The 20,582-nt window shown below is 42.7% G+C and overlaps 1 protein-coding gene across 2 annotated transcripts in view; it reads left to right on the top strand.

The window, feature by feature from the left end:
- The first annotated feature begins 492 nt into the window (after positions 1-492).
- The window catches only part of LOC126471162 (run domain Beclin-1-interacting and cysteine-rich domain-containing protein), a 166,220-nt gene continuing 146,130 nt past the window's right edge, over positions 493-20,582 (top strand). The window contains exons 1-2 of one of the 2 annotated variants that reach the window (XM_050099265.1): positions 493-1,534; positions 10,638-11,612. In XM_050099265.1, the coding sequence (XP_049955222.1) occupies positions 1,214-1,534; positions 10,638-11,612 (1,296 nt within the window). In that variant the 5' untranslated portion in view covers positions 493-1,213. The remainder of the gene's footprint in view (positions 1,535-10,637; positions 11,613-20,582) is intronic. The other variant, XM_050099264.1, reaches the window with a different exon arrangement.

Below are 20,582 nucleotides of genomic sequence, written 5' to 3'. Positions count from 1 at the left end.
GCAGTGACGTCCAAAGAATATATATTTGAGTATTTAAAGCACAGCCATACTAAAAAACCAAATTATATATCGTAAGTTATTGTGTAATACATACTTACTCTAACTTATACTCCATTTTTCTTCGTCATTCAGCAAACAACGACTTCCAACACTGCTTACGCCGCAGAATTTAAATGTATTGTTAAAACTGTTGCGTTGTGGTGATCTTTGCAGTCTTGCGGAACGGAATCCAGTGCTGCCAACACTCCGGCTTCGTTGAGGTCGCGGAATCGACGATTTTTAAAAAGTGTTACAAACGTTGCCATATGGCAACGCACGCCGCTAATGGGTTGAGATGAACTGTACCTCATAACCTCATTTTCGCCATTCAGTAATAAGTGACGCTACGTAATGTTTACGTTTCGTCTACCATTTGATGGTTATGTTCCCTGCAGTTGCATTGACGTCCAGTTTGAATCGATCTTACTGGTAGCGTCTTCGACGTTGATTCTTGTTCGAGAGTAGAACATGATTGGTTTATATCTAGGAGGTTAAAATTAACTTCCTTGGTTTATTATCACATGGTAGTATCACTGCACCTTCGACCATAAAGTATCTATGGTCGAACACTCGGTTAGTAAAGTCACTGATGTTTCAGGTGATTCTGACAGTCAGAGAAGTGGAAGCGTGTTGTAGAGAACGTCAATTCAGAAAGAGCTTGCGTGGATAGACAATACTGATGGAACAATAGCAGCTTAGTTGTTTTTTTTTTCTTGTTTAAATGACGAATAGATTGAAGTCTAAGGAAAAACTAGATCTAAGAAGACGTCTCGTCGACAGAGTTTGTGCCTTACGCATTTCTATAAAACAAGGAAATACGTTGCATCGTCGCTATTCAACATGAAGTGCATAAGGATACACAACAGAATGAGCGTGGAAAGTAGTGCTACTTGAAATTAGTACTAACTAATTGTCTAATATGGTACGCAGTAAAGTCCTGGATTGTTCTACGGGTTCTTGTGTTCGATATTTTTCGACAGATTTACTACGCTTCTAGAGATTAACATTGTACGGACTCGTCGTGCTGTGCTGTAGAAATTTGAAGTGTTGATGTGCCTGTTTGTGTGTTTAAACAGCTGTCTCTCGAGAAATACCTTGATTTGGACAACGTCATACAGTACGAAATCCCTTAAGCATCGCAGCAATTCCTTGTTAACATCGACGACCTGTGAAAATGAATGCAATAATTCGGAGTGTTACCGCTTTTGGTGGAAGAGAGAACATGGTGAAAGATTCTTTGATGAGCCATTTATCAGAAAGTGTGAAAGATATACAGCTTCAACACACTGAGCCTCAAGATGCTGCAAAAATTGTCAGTAACAATGACACAACGAACTCACTGTGCACTGTACTGGAAGCTATATTCATTCACGGCTTGAAAGATACGTTCTTAAATAGAGTAAGCCAGGCAATCGGTGCAGATCCTGACCAAAGACCTGAGCCAACGTTTTGGGGACCATTATTGGTTTTTTCTCATCGGGAAATAATCGATCAGGTTAGACATTTGACCATTATGTATTTAAGTGCATATATACATTGGAAATCTCGTATAACCACTAACAACTTACACGGTATAAATTTGTCATTTACATTCTCTCTCTTAGAACAGTAAATAAGACTGTTATATTGTCACTGTTGTGCATCAACTAGCGATGGATATGGATTTGGATAGACCTGATAAACTTCTGGACAGAGCTCGGAATAAGTTAGTATCAATGACGTTTTCTTTCATTTGACTGTTCTAGTAGCTCATGTGCTAATACTTTCTCCAGCACTCCTTTTAAGTTCACATAACTTATCAAGAGAATAATCGAATTTGGTAAAGTCAGTGTGGTTGATTGATGAAACTTGAATGTAGGCTGTACAGTCTTCGTTTCCTCTCAACTTCATCAATGAAAGGGAAGAAGGAAGATGAGCCTTTGACTCCTGTTCATTGTACACTATTGAGTGTTGTAGCGTCATTTTTTTTTTTTTTTTACAGAGAATTGTCGACAGTTATACTGGTAATCACATTTCATGTACTGTATTTATAATACTGGTACCCCTTTATTTCCCCATGTTTGTATGTTGTCTGTTCCCTGAAAGTTACGTGTATACCAAAATACTGCAACCATTCCCATGTAAAAATAGACTGTACAGAAACCATTTCTGTGATTCCATACACACTGTTAAGCAACAGTCACATAAGTAGCAATCTAAAATAATATAAGATGATGGTACATTTTAAAATTTGCTGCTTATGATTAATTCATCCAATCTGCATATTGGTATTACGTGTTTCTTTTTTTTCCCCTCCTAAGTGAGTCCTAAGGTTTTTAAATCAGTTTTGGTCTGCTGTTTCCCCAAATTACGCTATAGGAAATACTGCAACCATCCACTGGTCTTTTTGAAAGTAATTTATTGTACCATTAAGAGTTTCGGGCCAGTGCCCTTTGTAAAAATGGTATTGTTGACTTCTTTGTAAGTTTTACATTTGTCTTCCTGAAAAGGCCTTCACATATTTTAAGGCAGAGGTTTGATTTTCTTTTACAATTCATGATAACCAATGAACTGAACTACCGTAAATACAGTTATATGTAGTTCAGTTCATTCAAACCTCATGGAATTGCTAGAACGACATACATCTCTGCTTTCAAATTTGTATCAGGGGTTTTGTTGAACCAAAAACACCACAACATAGCAGACAAATAATCTGCCATGCAGCCTTTCAAGAAAAATTGACATTGCATCAGCATATTAACAGTGGTCAGAAAACTTAAAAGCAAATTTTCTTGAGAATTTTTTAGAGTTGCATCAGATTATTCTGGGCAATTAATATTTGCATGTTGAACTTCGCATAACATAAATATAAAAAAATATAAAAATCAGATTGCTGCTGTGTCTTACACATCAGCATATACAGCTACATAGCAATGGTCCGGAATTTAAAGTTCATAAAACACTAAATTAAAAACATAAGACAGGAACACAGTATCTCCTGAACCTCATTAAATCAAACTACTCTGTGCATTGTCAGGAGTCAGTGTGGCAGTTAGCTTAAGCCCTGGGTTATATTTTATATTTGTTCCACACGAAGTACCACTTTGTGCTTTTAATGTATACCATATGACCTCTTTGCTAGCATACAATTTGTGAGAATTACTTCCATGGAAAAAGTGCGCAACAGTTTGGTACTCGGATACCTCTGAAACAGTGAAGTACCTGTATGACCTGATACAGTGGGTGGCACACAGTGGTTCACCATCCTCAGCACAGAGGCTAGGTATATGGCTAGTCCTATAGGCACATGGGTCCAGCCAAATACCGTCTTGGTTGATAGCACTGGATGTCTATGGCTACTTATGTCTTGTTGATCCATAAACTGTGCATCCATAATCTAGCCAGGGTCTAAATTTGTGATAAAGGCACTTAAATATGTTCAGTGTCTTGATGAACCTAGGCTTTTTTTTTTTTTTTTTACTGTTATATTTTGCTTGTCCCCTCCCTAAAACCCCCAGTTGCCCTCGGATGTCCCATTACTTTGATTGTATTTTTGTTGGGAGAGGCTCTTGTCTTATTTATACGTATTTTCGTGTTTGTTGCCGTGTATATGTGGTGATATCATAGGCACAATATTGGATATGCTTAGAATAGCCATTTCCGCCATATTGGTGACGTAATGGGTCAAAACAGACTGGTGGGATCAGACACTTCTGTATTCCCAATAATTAGCATAACAGTAGAGTTTTTGTGAAGGTAATGTTTTTTATAACAAATGCTCAACATGTAGGCAGTCATTCTTCAACAATATCTGTAGACGAGGAACAATGTTGTGAACAACACTGTACAGCATATCAGTAGGTAAGGTGAAAAATTGCCGTCGGATGTTGTCTTTAAACATCCCTATGGATGATTGCAGCAGACTAGGGCCATCATGTAACCCCACAACCAATAATCTCATGGGTTGAGGCCTGAGAATCTGGGAGACCAAGCATGACTGGAGGGATGGCGCAGCACGTTATCCTCACCACATGATGTGGACAAGGGGTCTTTCGCACTTGTAGCAATGTGGGGTGGAGTGCCGCCCTGCATAAGTAACACCTCCCAGCAGGTATTCATCAGGCTAGGGATGATGGGATTCTGTAACATATCAGTGTACCTCGCACACAGCATGCTGGCAGTTTGAAAAGCAGCACCTTGCATTTCCTCAAAGAAAAGAGTCTAGTCACAATTGGTGTGAAAAATTCATGACACCGTAACTTTCTCATCATGCACTTGGGTTTCCATGACAGTTCTAAGATTTTCAGTACCCCAAATTCTGCAGTTGTGGGTGCTGATAGACCCTCAGAGTGTGAAATGGACTTCGCAGGTCCACAGCACGTTAAACAACCAGTCATCATCTTCCCAGATTTCTTTTAAATTCCCCCACTGCAAATGTTTTCTACATCACAAGGCCAATGGCTAACAGTTGATGACACTGTTTTTTGAACAGATAACATAGGACGGAATGCCTTGGTGCTCTCCAAACAGTACTGCGTGGGATGCCGGTTCGATGTGCAAACAGGTGTCACTATGCGGAGATGACCCCACTAAAGTCTCAATTTTTTCCTGAACTGCCCAAGCAGCAGTAACACTTGCATGGATGTAGACTTCCCTGGTGTATACAGTTGATGAAAAGCTCTCAGGTTTCCAGGTGGGTGGCAGTGTTATGACATTGCAGCAAGTGATGTAGTCATCATCTTCTGGCGAACGTAAACATTGTGTGGATTCTGTTCTACATATATCTGCTATGTGCCCCTCTCCACCTGGCCCTGGGAGGCTGGGTACAGAGAGGGTGACAGGCACAGTGGGGAGGGGGGGGGGGGGGGGTGAAATCACCACCATTGTCATCGCGAGACAGGACCAGAATGCTCTAACCCCCACCATAGCAACTTCACTACAACACCCCCCTCTGCCTGCCAGCCATTCTGCACCCAGCCTCCTGGAGCAAGGTGGAGGGGGGGCACACCGCAGATATAAGTAGGATGGCATCCACAAAATCTTCACCAGAAGACTGTATGTACGTCACTTGTCGTAATGTTGTAGTTTTACAATACTGCCACCTGAATGGATACCAGAGAGCTTTTCATCAGCATTAGCATGTGTGTTGGTTTCCCAATATGGGGCTGATTGCCCAAACAACCTGTGGCTTCAAATTTTGTGATTTTCTTCACACCAACTGCACCGTTAACCATTCAAATACCCTTCTTATGGCAATAGGATGATAAAGCTGCAGTAGTGGATTCTCCAGTCTGATTATAAGGCTTCACTAACGGTGCCATTTGTTGTAAAGTCAACATGTGACAATTTTTTTATTTATTTATTTTTTTTCCTCTAACCCTCTCTCACTATAGCTCATTTTATATAAGATTCTCATGCAGCGTCACTGATTTTTTGCTGTCCAGTACCATCTGTTGGCCAACTTTTTGCACTTGTTTTTTTGATTTCAATAAAGCCCCATGTAATTTTAGGCATAGGTGTCAGTTTTTACATCTCTACGTACATTGTTCTGTCAGTTAGTGCATTTTCAAAATGTTAATGGACTGCATATAAAATATGTACATATTAGGTGTTACTTGCACAGGAAAGTCGATTTTATAGCTGCCTCCAGCTATATGATGGTGGATTGATACCTCCTGAATATATAGGAGGGGATCAGGAGCTTCCTGGTCTCTAGGATCCAGATCAGGCAACAGTAAACCATATGCTCAAAGTTATTTGCTACAAAGTGCTTTCAAGAAGTACTGACACATGTTTGAGGTGGTGGACTGCAGTTGCTTCTCTCCCCAGTTTGGAAACTTGGCCTGACTGCACATTTTATTTTTTAGGTTTTTTCTTGGAATTTTCTCCTAGTTGCAACAGCAGACTGTACATGATTTGGTCTTGTCTGGGTGTAGTACCAGGAGACTCTGATAGTGATTAAGTCTAGGTGTGGCATTTGGGGGCCCCCTCTTTCATTGCAGCTGCTCTAAGTTTCCTACTGTGCTTCCTGGGAATTCTTCTGATGGTATGTGTGCTGAAGTGATGGAACGGTTGAGTGCGTCCAGGAAGTTTTGACACACTCTTCTTGATCTCATTAAAAATACAGTGGCATTTAGCCCTCGCCACCCAAAATGCTGTTTCTCAGTAGATAGTCAGCATCTGAACTTTCACTTTCCCACCAGTCTGATCCTGATTGTGGAGCAGCACTCTTCATTCCAGCAGGACAGCAACAGTCTTCATGGATGTCCTAAAGGCATTGGGGATAGATGAGTCAGTGGGTTCGTGAGTCACTGTTATAATGTGATCCACCCATTCCTGAATGCTGTCTTGACATTTAAAGTGAGCTAACAGTACAGCATCTAGTTCACCTTTCCAAGCATCCACTTTGGCAGCTTTCTTTTACACACTTCTTGGTGTGCCCTACATATGCAGATGGGGGAATTGGTCATGGCAGTGCAAATTGCCAACTGCTTGACACTGAACAGTGTCTGAAGGGCAGGACTGCGTATTGATATCTACAGAAGAGAATGACCATATAGTGGTACTGAAGTGTATGCTCTGTCCCAGTCCAGGAGGAGAAATACTTCTAAATACATGACATTCTCAAAAGCTGGAACCTGGCAACAGATAGTGGCCGACCCCCGTGCACAAACATCCCCACAGAGGAGGAATGGTTGAGAAGTTTGTGAATTACAAGAACCTCTTGAGATAAATCTTGATTAGGAAGCAGGTACAGAGAGCATAGTGTCATTCCATTGGGCACACTCATACTATTTGAGCAACTGGTGGTGGTGGTGGTGGTGGTGGTGGTGGTGGTGGTTTGTGGGTACACATCAGCTATGGCAGGAACTGCTTGTAACCTTAAGTTAACTGTTCTTGCTCCTTCATGTGTGTCCTGAACCCATTCATGTTCCAGTGCACTATGGGATCTATTTTGTCAGTTTTGCTACAGAAATTAGATGGATTGTAGTTTAGGGTTAAAAAGAGGGACTGGTTGGTTCACTCTGACAGACTATGTATTCCATTATTTTCACAGACGTGTCCTCTTCAGATTCACCATTCAGAAGAAAATGGTGTTGTCTGGCAAATTGTGCTTCTGTTTATTTGTATGGTGTTTTTCTTTTGGTGGCAATATTGGTGGGGATGTGTGCTTTGTCATGGTGCTTACTGTGCTTTGTAACACATCCCACCAAACTATAGAGTTTAAAGACTGGATTAATTGAAAAATAAAGAAAAATTATGATGGTTTTAATACCTCAGGTGTTCATCAACCCTTCCTCCTCCACTTAAGTACAACTTGCAAAACGTTCATACAGCTGTGTTAAACTGTCAGAAAAGTGCTTCATTCAGATGTTTTTAAACTTTTGTGTCACATCGGGTTGAATGTTATGTCATTAAAGCATTGAACCTTATGTGAATTGTTGTACTAGAATTGCCTGCATTTTGGATTTCAGTCAAGTCATGAGAAGCTGCCCTATGTCGTAGGTCTTTTTTGGGAGTCAAGGTGTGCAGGACTAACTTTGCACACACTATGGTCACACAAACATCACTTTTATCACCAGGAATAAAATCAGTTTCTTAACTCTTTTGACAGTTGGTATATTTCTGAGTGGAGCTTACCCTTTGTTCCCCCTCTGTACTCTGTGGCTGTTCTGCTTTTTACTGAAGTGAATGTAATGTTTTGTATGCAATGTCGACTTTGGCAACTGGCTTCTCAACCATTTGTAAATGCAGGTTGCTGCCTTGATTTGTATAGTATTTGCAGCTCAATGTAAGGTACTTGTTTGGCGGTGTATTTCTTGCCCCCTTCTTTTCTGCTGGAGATATTTTGCGATTTTGAGTCTGCAGCAAGTTCACTGGGAAAGTCAATTTAAAATTGGCAAAGTGAGTAGACCAATGTGACACCTGCTTTTTGAGCCGCCTTGTCTTATCTACCACAAGTTGCCTTCCATTTATATGCAAATGACCATATCACTGTCACATTTACATTGTGGAGGACTTTGGTATGTATGGCCACACTTTTAAATGGAGGAATCCTTCCTTGCTGTATTCTGTCAATAAGTCAGAAGTTGGAATAGGCAGCAGTCTTCCCAATTTCACTTTGCCATGGAAGCAATTCACACAAATTGTCTGCTAGCAAAGTCATATGTTATACATTAAAAGCACGACATAGTGGTACTTGGTGTGGAACAAATGCAAAACCTAACCAGGGACGAAACTAACGGCCATGTTGGCTCCTGAAAATGCACAGAGCATTTAATGAGGTTCAGGAGATACTGTGCTTCTGCCTATGTTTTTAATACAGTGTTTAATGAAATTTAAATTGTGGACCACTGCTATATAGCTGTGCTTGCCAATTTGTCTACCAAGTGAACACACAGTGATCTGATTTTTGTAATTTTTTTAAATATTTGTGAAGTTCAGAACACATATATTAATTGCCCAAAATAATTTGATGCAACTCTAAAAAATTCTTGAGGAAATCTAGTTTGAAGTTTGCTGAACGTTGTTACTTTGATGAAGCAATGTCGATTTTTCTCGACAGGCCACATGGCTGTGTGGTAAATTGCTTGCTTGCCATGTAGGGTTTTAGGTTGACAAAACCGCAGGTACAATTTTTGAAGCAGACGTGCTTGGTCTTCTAGTAATTCCTTGAGCATTAAAATATATATCGGCGGAACAAAATCAGTGGCATTCCAGACAGGCAATGCTGGTATAAGTGTAGTTTTACTCATTGTTTTTTCACCCTTATCCCCCCCCCCCCCTTTTGGTTCAGTTTGGATAGCTACAGCATTCAAATATAAATTTCATCAAATCTATGCTAATTGACAAATACCTAATTGATACTTTTATGAAAAATGCATGTGGTCTTATTTCTAATTACATATCTCACACGAAAAATCCAGGTTTCATTGCAAATGTACATTCTTAATTGTTAATATTTTATAAAAGATGATTTAAGTTTTAAAAAATTAAAAATTTAATTCTTTTTCATCCTTGTGTATTTTATAATTCAGGGAAATGTTCAAAAGTTTGCCAGGGATGGGAATTGAAACTGTGCCACATACATGGTGGGCAATCATTCTACCATGCAGCCACATGGCTTTTCAAGAAAAATTGACCTTGCTTTACTGGATTAAAGACAGAACTCCAAAGATGATTTTCTTGAGACTTTGAGAGTTGCATTCAACTATATTTGGTGATAGATATTAGAGCTCTGGACTTCACCCATGTGGTACACATGTAAGATGGCTACTCAGCTGTTTTCTCAAATATCCTCAAAATTTATTTACAATTTGAATTTAATATATTTCATGCAATATTACATACAGGCAAGGGAGCCAGTATGATGTATTTGTGCTGAAAAATTGCTCATTTGTTCATAATCTCTAAATATACTTACATCTATACAACACATGTACCCAGCAGACAGAAATGCCTGCAACATCTAGGACTCTCATCTTCTGTAAGGCTGAGAGAAGTTTTCCTGGATACTGGGGTACATGGGAATTAGTAGAGGTAGCACCTCGTGAAGCATACACTGAAATTGCTGTGGCCCCATGATTGTCTCTGTATGCTGTATCCTTACTGGTGAGGTAACGAGTCTTAAGATAGTTGAAAGAAGAATGCTGGAAGCAAAAGACAATAAGCTGCAGCTGGTAAAAGTAAACTACATGGTCTAGCATACCAACACCTGGCCAAGAAATTGAGATGAAATCAGGTGAAACAAAGCTTCGTGCTTCGGTGAGAGCACTCACCGGATATGCTCCTTAGATTATGGAGAAAGTTTTAATGTGTCACCAGGGTGGCTGGCTCATCCAGTTTTTTATTTTATTTATTTTTTATTAATTATTCAGCCACACACACTTTCCTGTGTTGTTATTTTGACCAATACTGTGTATTTCAGTTAAAATTTTAACAGTGCATTTTAACAATGACAGTTTTATGTTCTGTGTGATTTGTTATGCCTGGGTAGGTGAATGTGTACAAAAATGGTGGTGTGCAATTGCAATTTTGAATGAGTTTAATGGCCGGATGATTTAAAATTTAGATTGGCTTTATTGTTCCAATTATTAAGGCAGCTATATGGTTGGTCATCTTTTCTGTTCTAGCAGTCTATTTGACTAGGCCATTTTTCTTATGATGGTCCATTTTTTCCCAGCAATCATTACTGTCTGGGTCGTGACTTGTTGTCCCTTGCGTATCAGTATTGCCTCCTCCGTGCGTCCTTGTTTTCATCTTGTTGCTGCATTTTGGTATCTGTCTTAACTTGCATTCATGTTACCATACTCTGGCTGTATTACCTATCGCTTCTGGGATCATGAGGCACTGAATCTTCTACTAAGGAAGAGGCGGTGTTGAGCAACAGGTGCGTACGTTGCAAGTGAACTGATTCTTTCTTGCTACGTGGGGATATGTAGGAAGAACATTTCCTAGAAAAGTGTTAGTTGTCAGGTCTGCCACATAGCCTTGATCAGTCTGTTGTAGTTTTGCTAACAGCTGTTTGTTGTACGTGTTTTGTAGAAGTGAGAGATCATATTGCAGTTAATACAATGTTAATATTTTATTTATTTATTTATTTATTTTTTTCCATCCAGGTAAATTCGCTGAATCTTGTTACAACAGATGTCGGTCGTTGCAGAGTGTGGCTCCGTATTGCATTAAATGACTGCTTGCTTTCAAGGTATTTGGAAGCAATGAGGCAAGATGGAAGTGCCCTTAAACCTTACTATCGAAGTTCTGCATTTGTTCGTGATGGTGAAAGGTTAGATGTTGCTCAGCGATTGATTGAGGGAATAGAAGGAATTACTGCTACACTGGCATGCAATTCCAGTTTACTGAATGTGTGGACCAATACACCATTGCTCCTTGCAGGCTTATGGACACCACCATTGCGGGCCTGTCCAGTAATGTCTGGTGTTGACATAGCTAGAACCCTAGATGATAATTATTGTATACCGCCTGCAGCTGAGAAGTCACCTAATACATCAGTATCACTGCCTGCATCTCTTCAAGAATCTGGAGTGAGCAACGTGTTACCACTTAGTGAAGATGAAGCTTTGAAAATAATTTTAGGTACACCTGTTAATGATGCACCAATTTCTGAAAGACTTAGGTTAGAGACAGAAAGGTCTAGAGAGGAAGACTCTGCAAAAAAGGTAATAGAAGATGAAAATTTGGAAGGACAGAAAAATGGAAAAGATATACCTGTGAGACCAAATGATACTAGTCATACAGAAGAAGGTTGTGAATCTTCAAGTGTTGGAAACTCTTTGTTCGGAAGAGTTGGATGGTCCTCTTCCTTTGATGAGGTGATGGAACAAGGTTCCTCTAAAAGACTAGAAGAAAATACTACAAATGAGAAGGAGAATATTGTTTCAAGGACGACTTCTAGTGCAACAGTAGTGATGCATAGCAGGTTAAGAAGCCCAAGTGAAGTCCAAAGCTACCATTCTTTGCTTGAAAGCTACAATTTGCAATATGTCAAGACTCCAGATATGAGAGAATTTCTCCAGCGCTTTGAAAATTGCTCCAGTGAAGCTGTGAATCCTGGAAATGGCTCTGATGATCCGGTAAGTTAATATTTAGTGAAATATTATAAATTCTATCTAAACATAAAAAAATTTAATGATGTTTTGATATTGTGTTAGCTGAAATGACTTCCTAGTTAATTTTGTGGACTAACAGGTTAGTCCTATATTATTTTGTTCACGCTGTCATGATTGGCCAATTTAATTTTTGCCATTTTAAAGTGCACCTACATAAACTGGCAATGCAAAGAAATTGGGATACTTGGAACAAAAATAATATAAGAAATTGTCTAGTCATATGAAAACAATGTTTTGTAGAAACAATTAAAACATGATTTACTGACTGTCATTCAAAAGAGTGTACAGTTAAGCATGTTGTTTTAACAGGCCATACAATAGTGTCTGTTAAATGACCAGAAATAGATGGTGTAGTCCGCATGTACCAGAGTTCCTATTTAAACTGTGGTAAAACCCTGTTAAGTACACGAGCATTATTAACAAACCAACTGTCAAAGGCATTTCTTCTTACCTCAGGACTGCAGAGTAATAACCAAGGAATTCAAAACTCTGTACATATAGACCAGTTCATATAAAATAACAAAGATCGTGTCCATTTAGTCAATAGATCTTCAGATACCTCTTACTGCAGTTGGTATGTTACGGTGTAAATATGAACTATGTGCCTTAAAGAAGTAAGGCACTAGAGACAGTCTTTGCACAACACAAAGGACGTGACTAATTGGGTGGCAGAGTACATGTGACATACCTGAGAGGGTGATGGTGGGAGGAGGCGTTGAGTTAGAGGAGCCCCTTCTTAAGCTTAGTGATGAAATGCTTGCTGAAATTGAAGCTGGATCAGCAACATTACTCTGAGAGGTTTCACCCTTGTAGATCAGAAAAAAACAAAATGTTAATGCATTACTAGGAAACTGCACAAGCATTCCTGGTGAGGCCCCAGAATTAGTCTTATTAGTTCTTAGGAACAGATAGTTGGCTATAAACAGAAGTGAAATCTAGGCGCCAGTGGTGTTTGCGTATTTATTGCCGTAAATAACTCTGTAGTATATAGTGAGGTTATTATCGATTCTGAATGTGTGTGTGTTTGAGTGACGATAAGCATCAAAGGTCAGTTAAAGTTGTTAATCAGATGCTTTTATGAACCACTTGTCACAGTCTTTAGTGCCAGAGTGCTTCAGAGAGAACGTGGAGAATATAAAGAGTAAATTTCCTGATTATGTTGTTGTAATAGGGATGGGATACTAGTGCAATTAAAACTCGTTCTGAAAGTCTCATCTGAAAATTGCTTCGAGTAGATAGTTAAAGAACTGATGTGTGAGGGCAATGCCTTAGACCTAGTGACTAGCAGACACAAACTTCCCCCCTGCGGGTCCGGGGTAAGAATAGGCCCGAGGTATTCCTGCCTGTCGTAAGAGGCGACTAAAAGGAGTTTCAACCATTTCGGCCTTCCATGTGATGGTCCCCCTTGGGGTTTGACCTCCATTTTTCAAAATTCTACAGAAGTACGGGCCTTTTGGGAAAGGACGCCTTACGTGGTGTACCACTGGTCCTCAGTGCACTAAGACCTTGGCACTCAGCATTGTACCGGCGTTGTAACAATACCCACTATTCCTCAAATTGGGCCTAAACGCCTGATGGATTGTACAAGTTACGCCCATAGTGCGTACCCATCTGCACCTAAGATCATGATGGACTTTCCACGGCACCAGAAATCCAGCACGGTGGGGTCGTCATGTACCCTCTAGGTTGTAGCCCCCTGACAACACAGGGATCGTACTGCCGATACCTGAGCTGCACCCTCCCCACGTCGGCCAAGGAATAGATGCCCGTCTCCTTGGGGCATCAGGACTCCCGGCAATGGTCATCCTGCCAGGTGGCCCTTGCTGAGGCTGGGTGGCACCCGTGGGGAGAGCCCCTGGTCGGAGTGGGTGGTATCGGGGCGGACGTTTCGCAGATGAAACGTCAACACGTATCAGGTCGCTCTGCGGCCGAGTCTTTCAAAAGGAAAGATACTGTTTCTAGTTCTGGTTCTCCTACCCTTTCCCCCTTGGCCACTCCCTGGGAGGAGGGACAGGCCCGCCGGCTTGGGGCGAAGTACTTCCCCCGCTATTTGGTCTGTTCTCGAACCGATGGGGGGACGTTCGCCACCTCCAAGCCCATGTTCTTTGTTCAGCACATTGAGGACATCTTCGGGGAAATCGAGGCTCTCAGTAAGATGCGTTCGGGGTCCGTTCTTATAAAGACCACCTCCGCCACACAGTCGGCGGCGCTCCAGGCGTGCGACCGCCTAGGGGACATCCCAGTGTCCATTGTCCCGCATCTGGCACTAAGTAGGACGCAGGGGGTTATTTTTCATCGGGACCTCCTGCTGCAGTCTGATGAGGAGCTCAGGGCCAACCTGGAGGGACGAGGCGTGCATTTCGTCCGGCGAGTCCAGCGCGGCCCCAAAGACCGTCGCATCGACACCGGGGCCTTTATCCTCACCTTCGAGGGGGACGTTCTCCCAGAGAAGGTAAAGGTGATGTGCTACCGGTGCGACATGCGACCTTACATCCCGCCTCCTATGTGCTGTTTTCGGTGTTTGCGCTTTGGGCACATGTCGTCACGGTGTGAGGCTGAGCCCCTTTGTGGCGATTGTGGACGTCCTCTTCGTGAGGAACATACATGCACCCCACCACCTCGGTGCGTTAATCGTCCTGGCATCCACTTGCCTAGATCCTCAGACTGCCCCGCATATCAGAAGGAGAAGAAGATACAAGAACTCAATACTTTGGATCGGCTCTCTTATTCTGAGGCCAGGAAGAAGTATGACCGCCTCCATCCCGTGTCGTTGACCACTTCGTTTGCCTCAGTTGTGTCCACTCCTTCCGCGGTATCCTCACCCCTATCCTGTCCCCCCTCCACCTCCTCCCCCCATCCGGGGTCTCTGCCTTCACCTCCCAAATCCCTCCCTTCCAAATCCTCCTCCCCCATGGCCCCCGCCCCCTCTGCCCCAGGGGCATCTACACTCCATCGTCATCTGCTGTTAGTCGGGCTGACATGATGCACCTGATCGTTCAGCTTCCACCGCCGTTTTTATTGTTTGGCGACTTCAATGGCGGATGTCTTCAACCATCTCAATCTTGTCTGCCTCAATACTGGCGCCCCGACTTTCCTCTCGGACTCTACTCATACCTACTCCCACTTGGACCTCTCGATCTGTTCTACCACTCTTGCTCGTCGGTTCGAGTGGTATGTCCTTTCTGACACCTATTCGAGCGACCACTTCCCCTGTGTCGTTCGTCTCCTGCGCCACACCGCATCCCCACGTCCTTCGAGCTGGAACATACCGAAAGCTGACTGGGGACCTTACTCCTCCCTGGCGACCTTTCCGGACCACGATTTTCTCAGTTGTGACAGTCAGGTCGAATACCTCACGGCTGTTATCATCAATGCTGCCGAAAGTTCCATTCCTCGTACTACCTCTTCTTCACGTCGCGTTTCCGTCCCCTGGTGGAACGAGGCTTGTAGAGACGCTATCCGTGCTAGACGACGTGCTTTACGCACCTTTCGCTGCCATCCTACGTTGGCGAATTGTATTGGATACAAACGACTCCGAGCGCAATGCCGTAGAGTCATCAAAGACAGCAAAAAAGCTTGTTGGGCCTCTTTCACCAGCTCCTTTAGCAGTTTTACTCCCTCTTCTGTCGTATGGGGTGGTCTGCGCCGGCTGTCGGGCATTAAGGCCCACTCCTCGGTACCTGGCCTGACCTCAGGTAATGAGGTCCTCGTTGATCCTGTGGCTGTCTCCAACGCCTTCGGCTGGTTTTTCACGGAGGTTTCAAGCTCCGCCCATTACCACCCTGCCTTCCTTCCCAGGAAAGAGGCAGAAGAGGCTCGGCGACCTTCCTTCCACTCGCTGAATCTGGAAACTTATAATGCCCCCTTTACTATGCAGGAACTCGAACGTGCGCTTGCACTGTCCCGGTCCTTTGCTCCGGGGCCAGATGCCATTCACGTTCAGATGCTGGCACACCTTTCTCCGGCGGGCAAAAGCTTCCTTCTTCGTACCTACAATCACGTCTGGACCGAAGGTCAGGTCCCCATGCGTTGGCGTGATGCCGTCGTTGTTCCTATACCCAAACCCGGGAAGGATAGACACCTTCCTTCTAGTTACCGCCCCATTTCTCTTACAAGCTGTGTCTGTAAGGTGATGGAGCGCATGGCTCATGCTCGGTTAGTTTGGATTCTTGAATCTCAACGGCTACTTACCAATGTCCAATGCGGCTTTCGTCGCCGCCGCTCCGCTGTTGACCACCTTGTGACCTTGTCGACATTCATCATGAACAACTTTTTGCGAAGGCGCCAAACAGTAGCCGTGTTCTTCGATTTAGAGAAGGCTTACGATACCTGTTGGAGAGGAGGTATCCTCCGCACTATGCACAGGTGGGGCCTACGCGGTCGCCTGCCCCTTTTTATTGATTCCTTTTTAACGGATCGAAAGTTTAGGGTACGTGGGGGTTCCGTATTGTCAGACGTCTTCCTCCAGGAGAACGGAGTGCCTCAGGGCTCCGTCTTGAGCGTAGCCCTTTTTGCCATCGCGATCAATCCAATTATGGATTGCATTCCACCTAATGTCTCAGGCTCTCTCTTTGTCGATGACTTCGCGATCTACTGCAGTGCCCAGAGAACATGCCTCCTGGAGCCCTCGTTGTCTAGACAGCCTATACTCATGGAGCATGGCAAATGGCTTCCGGTTCTCTGAAGTGAAGACGGTTTGTATCAACTTTTGGTGATATAAAGCGTTCCTTCCGCCATCCTTACATCGCGGTCCCGTTGTTCTCCCATTCGTGGAAACAACTAAGTTTCTAGGGCTCACGTTGGACAGGAAACTGTGTTGGTCTCCGCATGTCTCTTATTTGGCGGCCCGTTGTACACATTCCATTAATGTCCTCAGAGTTCTTAGTGGTTCATCTTGGGGAGCGGATCGCACTGTCCTGCTTCGCTTGTATCGGTCCATAGTCCGATCGAAGCTGGATTATGGGAGCTTCGTCTACTCGTCTGCTCAGCCATCCCTCTTACGCCGTCTCAACTCCATCCACCATCGGGGGTTACGTCTTGCGACCGGAGCCTTCTACACTAGTCCTGTCGAGAGTCTTTATGCTGAAGCTGCTGAATTACCATTGACCTACCGGCGCGACGTACTGCTGTGTCGGTATGCCTGCCGGCTGTTGTCTATGCCCAACCACCCCTCTTACCAGTCCTTCTTCGCCGATTCTCTCGACCGCCAGTACGGGTTGTATGTGTCTGCCCTGCTGCCCCCCGGAGTCCGCTTCCGTCGCCTGCTTCGACAATTGGATTTTGCCCTCCCTACCACCTTCAGAGAGGGTGAGAGCCCGACACCACCTTGGCTCCAGGCTCCGGTTCATATTTATCTCGACCTCAGCTCACTCCCAAAGGAGGGTACTCCAGCTGCAGTGTATTGCTCACGGTTTGTCGAACTTCGTGCTCGACTTGCCGGTCACACCTTTATTTACACCGATGACTCCAAAACTGACGATGGTGTGGGCTGTGCCTTTGTCGTTGGGGCCGCCACCTATAAATACCGGCTCCTCGACTAATGTTCGAGCTTTACGGCCGAGCTTTTTGCTCTCCATCAGGCCGTTTAGTATGCCCGCCGCCACCGCCATTCATCGTATGTACTCTGCTCTGACTCACTCAGTGCTCTTCAGAGCCTTGGAGCTCCCTATCCGGTCCATCCGTTAATTCAACGGATACAGCAGTCCTTCCATTCTTTCACTGATAATGGTTCTCCTGTCAGCTTTCTGTGGGTTCCCGGACATGTAGGAGTGCCTGGGAATGAGGCTGCAGGTGCTGCAGCCAAGGCTGCAGTCCTCCTGCCTCGGCCAGCCTCCCAGTGTGTCTCGTCATCTGATGTTCGTGGGGATGTTTGTAAGAGACTTGTGTCGTTGTGGTGGGATGCTTGGTCATCCCTCCAAGGAAACAAGCTCCGGGCAGTAAAACCGCTCCCAACTGCTTGGACAACCTCCTCCCGACCATCTCGGTGAGAGGAGGTCCTTCTGACCAGGTTGCGGATTGGGCATTGCCGGTTTAGCCACCGCTACCTGCTCTCTGGTGACCCAGCCCCGCAGTGCCCTTGTGATCAGGCATTAACAGTGCGCCATGTTTTATTGTCGTGTCCCCGCTTTAGTCAATCTCGTGTTGTCCTGTCCCTGCCATCCACTTTACCGTATATTTTAGCTGATGACGCTCAAGCAGCTGCTCATGTTCTGCGTTTTATAACTTTGACTGGCTTGTCCAAAGACATCTAACCTTTTTATTTATTTTATCTGCATCTTTGTCAGGTCTTTCTGGTGTCCCCCCCTCCCCTTGAGTTTTACTAGATTCCATGTGCTCTAACAACGGTGACTGGGCGCTAATGACCTCAGTAGTTGAGCGCCCTTAAACCCCACCAAAAAAAAAAAAAAGACACAAACTTTTACAGTCGGTCAATGCTGATGGAAACAAATTGCAGAGTATCTAAGAAGTCAACATAAAATAGTTAGCCCTTAGGGTGAAGATGTGGATTACAAATGGGTAAAACTGAAAAGTGTTGTATGATATGTCATAGAGAAGTATGTGCTGAGTAAGGGTATGAGAAATTGAAAAGCCCCACCGTGATTTGAGAGCTAATTTCTACGAATGCAAAGAGATCTTCATCTCTGAAGAGAATTCAGTCTGTTAGACAATCAAAAGCTGAATGAAGCCAAAACAAGTTTGAGGAAAGCAATGTGAGGATAATTGACTGAATTTTAAAATAAAGTTTTGTCAAACAGTTCGATTAAAATTCTTAAGCTTTGGTCTTACAAGTCAATAAACAGGTCTGAACCATCTATTCTGTCACTCTGTGACCATATAGAGGTAGGTGGACAGATTGGCCGCCATGTCATTGTCAACCCTTAGGTGTCAGCAGATGTGGATATGGAGGGGCATGTGGTGAGCACACTGGTCTCCCAGCCCTTGTCAATTGGCACTTGAACCTGAACATAAATTAATAACCGTAATATATTTCAGTTAAATAGGTAAATTGGTCTGCTACTATTTGGGTATACTATTGGCAACAGATTAGTGGAACAGTAACTACTGTAAAATACCTAGGAGTAACCATCTGGAGCAGCCTAAAATGGAATGACAACATAAAACAAATGGTAGGAAAAGTAAATGCAAGACTGAGATTTGTTGGGAGAACCTTATGGGTCCATTCTTTTCTGTCAGCCTATAAAATGAGTGATTTTTACATTTTGCCTTTTTTTTATTTTTTGAAAAACTGATGAAAAAATAATGTGCCTGATTTTTGAAATGAAGATGTAGTTTTGTCATGTGTTTTGGTCATGTTTCGCAATAACTAATGAATAAATTAAAATAAAAAAATAGCATATTACTGTTTGTGAACGTGCCCAAAGAGTAATTCTGCCAAAGTTAACTTGAGCAGGTGTAAAATTTAATAAAGAGGAAAAAGGAAAAGAAGGAAAGAAAAATTAAATGATGAAATTAGATCTGGTTGCGTTGATTGTGCCAGATCTTCTTCATCCCTCACCCTCACTCACTCACTCACTCACTCTCACTGCCTGCCTGCCTTCCTTCCTTCCTTCCTTCCTTCCTTCCTTCCTTCCTTTTGGAGTTGTGCAAATCAACATTGGGTCCTTTTGGAATTGTGCAAATCAACATTGGGTGACACTGTTACTGAACGGAACTGTAACCCGTGCATATGATTGGCTCATGCCACCACTGAATATAACTATGAAAATCCTACAGTGGAATTGCAATAGCTACATTCATTGCCTTGCTGAACTTGGGATTGTTGTCCCTTTGTCGAGCAGTTTGCATAAAGCTACAGCAAACTCAATTTCCTACAAACTTGATCCACAACTTCTTGCCAATGTCAAGTGTGTTTTAAAAATTGAACTTTGCAAGATCACCAAAAGGACTGTGTATGTTGGTATTTGCAAGTATATTTAGTGACCAAATATTGCTTAATACCATATTGGGAGGCTGTAGCTGTACGACTGTGGAAATCTATGGAAGATACCATTGGGATGTTAACCTCTGACTGGTTAGAAAGGCGTCATATCGAGAAATATCTACGATTCGACCTTTTGGGATTTTGTGCAGGATTTGTAGTGTGTTTTCAGTGTTGTCAGCATCATGTTTTTCAATTTTGTCAGCATCATGTTTTTCACTTGTGAGGTATATAAAGATGGATTGGCTGTTGTTTATTTCTTTCATGTATTCTCTGAATCCAACAATGAAATTTCTTCCCGTCTGTCGAACATAAAGTTTTGTGCAGTTATTGCAGTTACTTTTGTAGATTCCAGAATGTAAGTGCTTGGGGAGTATGGTTTTTCCTGAACATAATTTTGTGTTAAAAAATATTTGTTGCTCTAAAGGCTAATTTCATATTTGTATTTTTTAGTAAGGCTTTTTATTTTATCAGATAATTTTTCCGTATTGTTTGTTGGTACGTAGGTGGTCTTCTTTTTAATGCAGTTTCTCTCATTAGCTTTATTTTATGATTTATGGGGTCTCTTTTAGCTGTAAAATCACATTAGGGTTGTAATTGTTCTTGTATGTGATATATTGTAGTGTACTTGTTTCTGTATGTATGACCTGTTGCAGTGACAGATTGAGCTTTCTGTTTAGCACAGAAAAAATGCATATTTGTGAGATTTTGGATGTGAATATTTATGGTTAATTATTCCATCTGTAGTGGTTGGTTTTCAATAGATTTCAAATGAGTGTTTGTAGTTGAGGTAGTAGTTGTTGATTTTTGTGAGGTCCACAAAGTTTATAGATTTGTTTTTATAAAGTTCTAAATGAATTTCGATTTAGGGTGTGAATTATTGTATTCCTGGTGTATTGTCTGTATGTCGTGATAATTTCCTTGTATGAGTAGCATTGTCATCAACATAGCAGTAATAGTAAATGATACTTTTTTAGGAAGGGATGTTGTGAACT

This window comes from Schistocerca serialis, chromosome 3 (assembly GCF_023864345.2).
Source record: "Schistocerca serialis cubense isolate TAMUIC-IGC-003099 chromosome 3, iqSchSeri2.2, whole genome shotgun sequence".
NCBI lineage: Eukaryota > Metazoa > Arthropoda > Insecta > Orthoptera > Acrididae > Schistocerca > Schistocerca serialis.
Note: the sequence above shows the minus strand (reverse complement) of the source record. Positions and strands in the feature narration are given on the sequence as shown.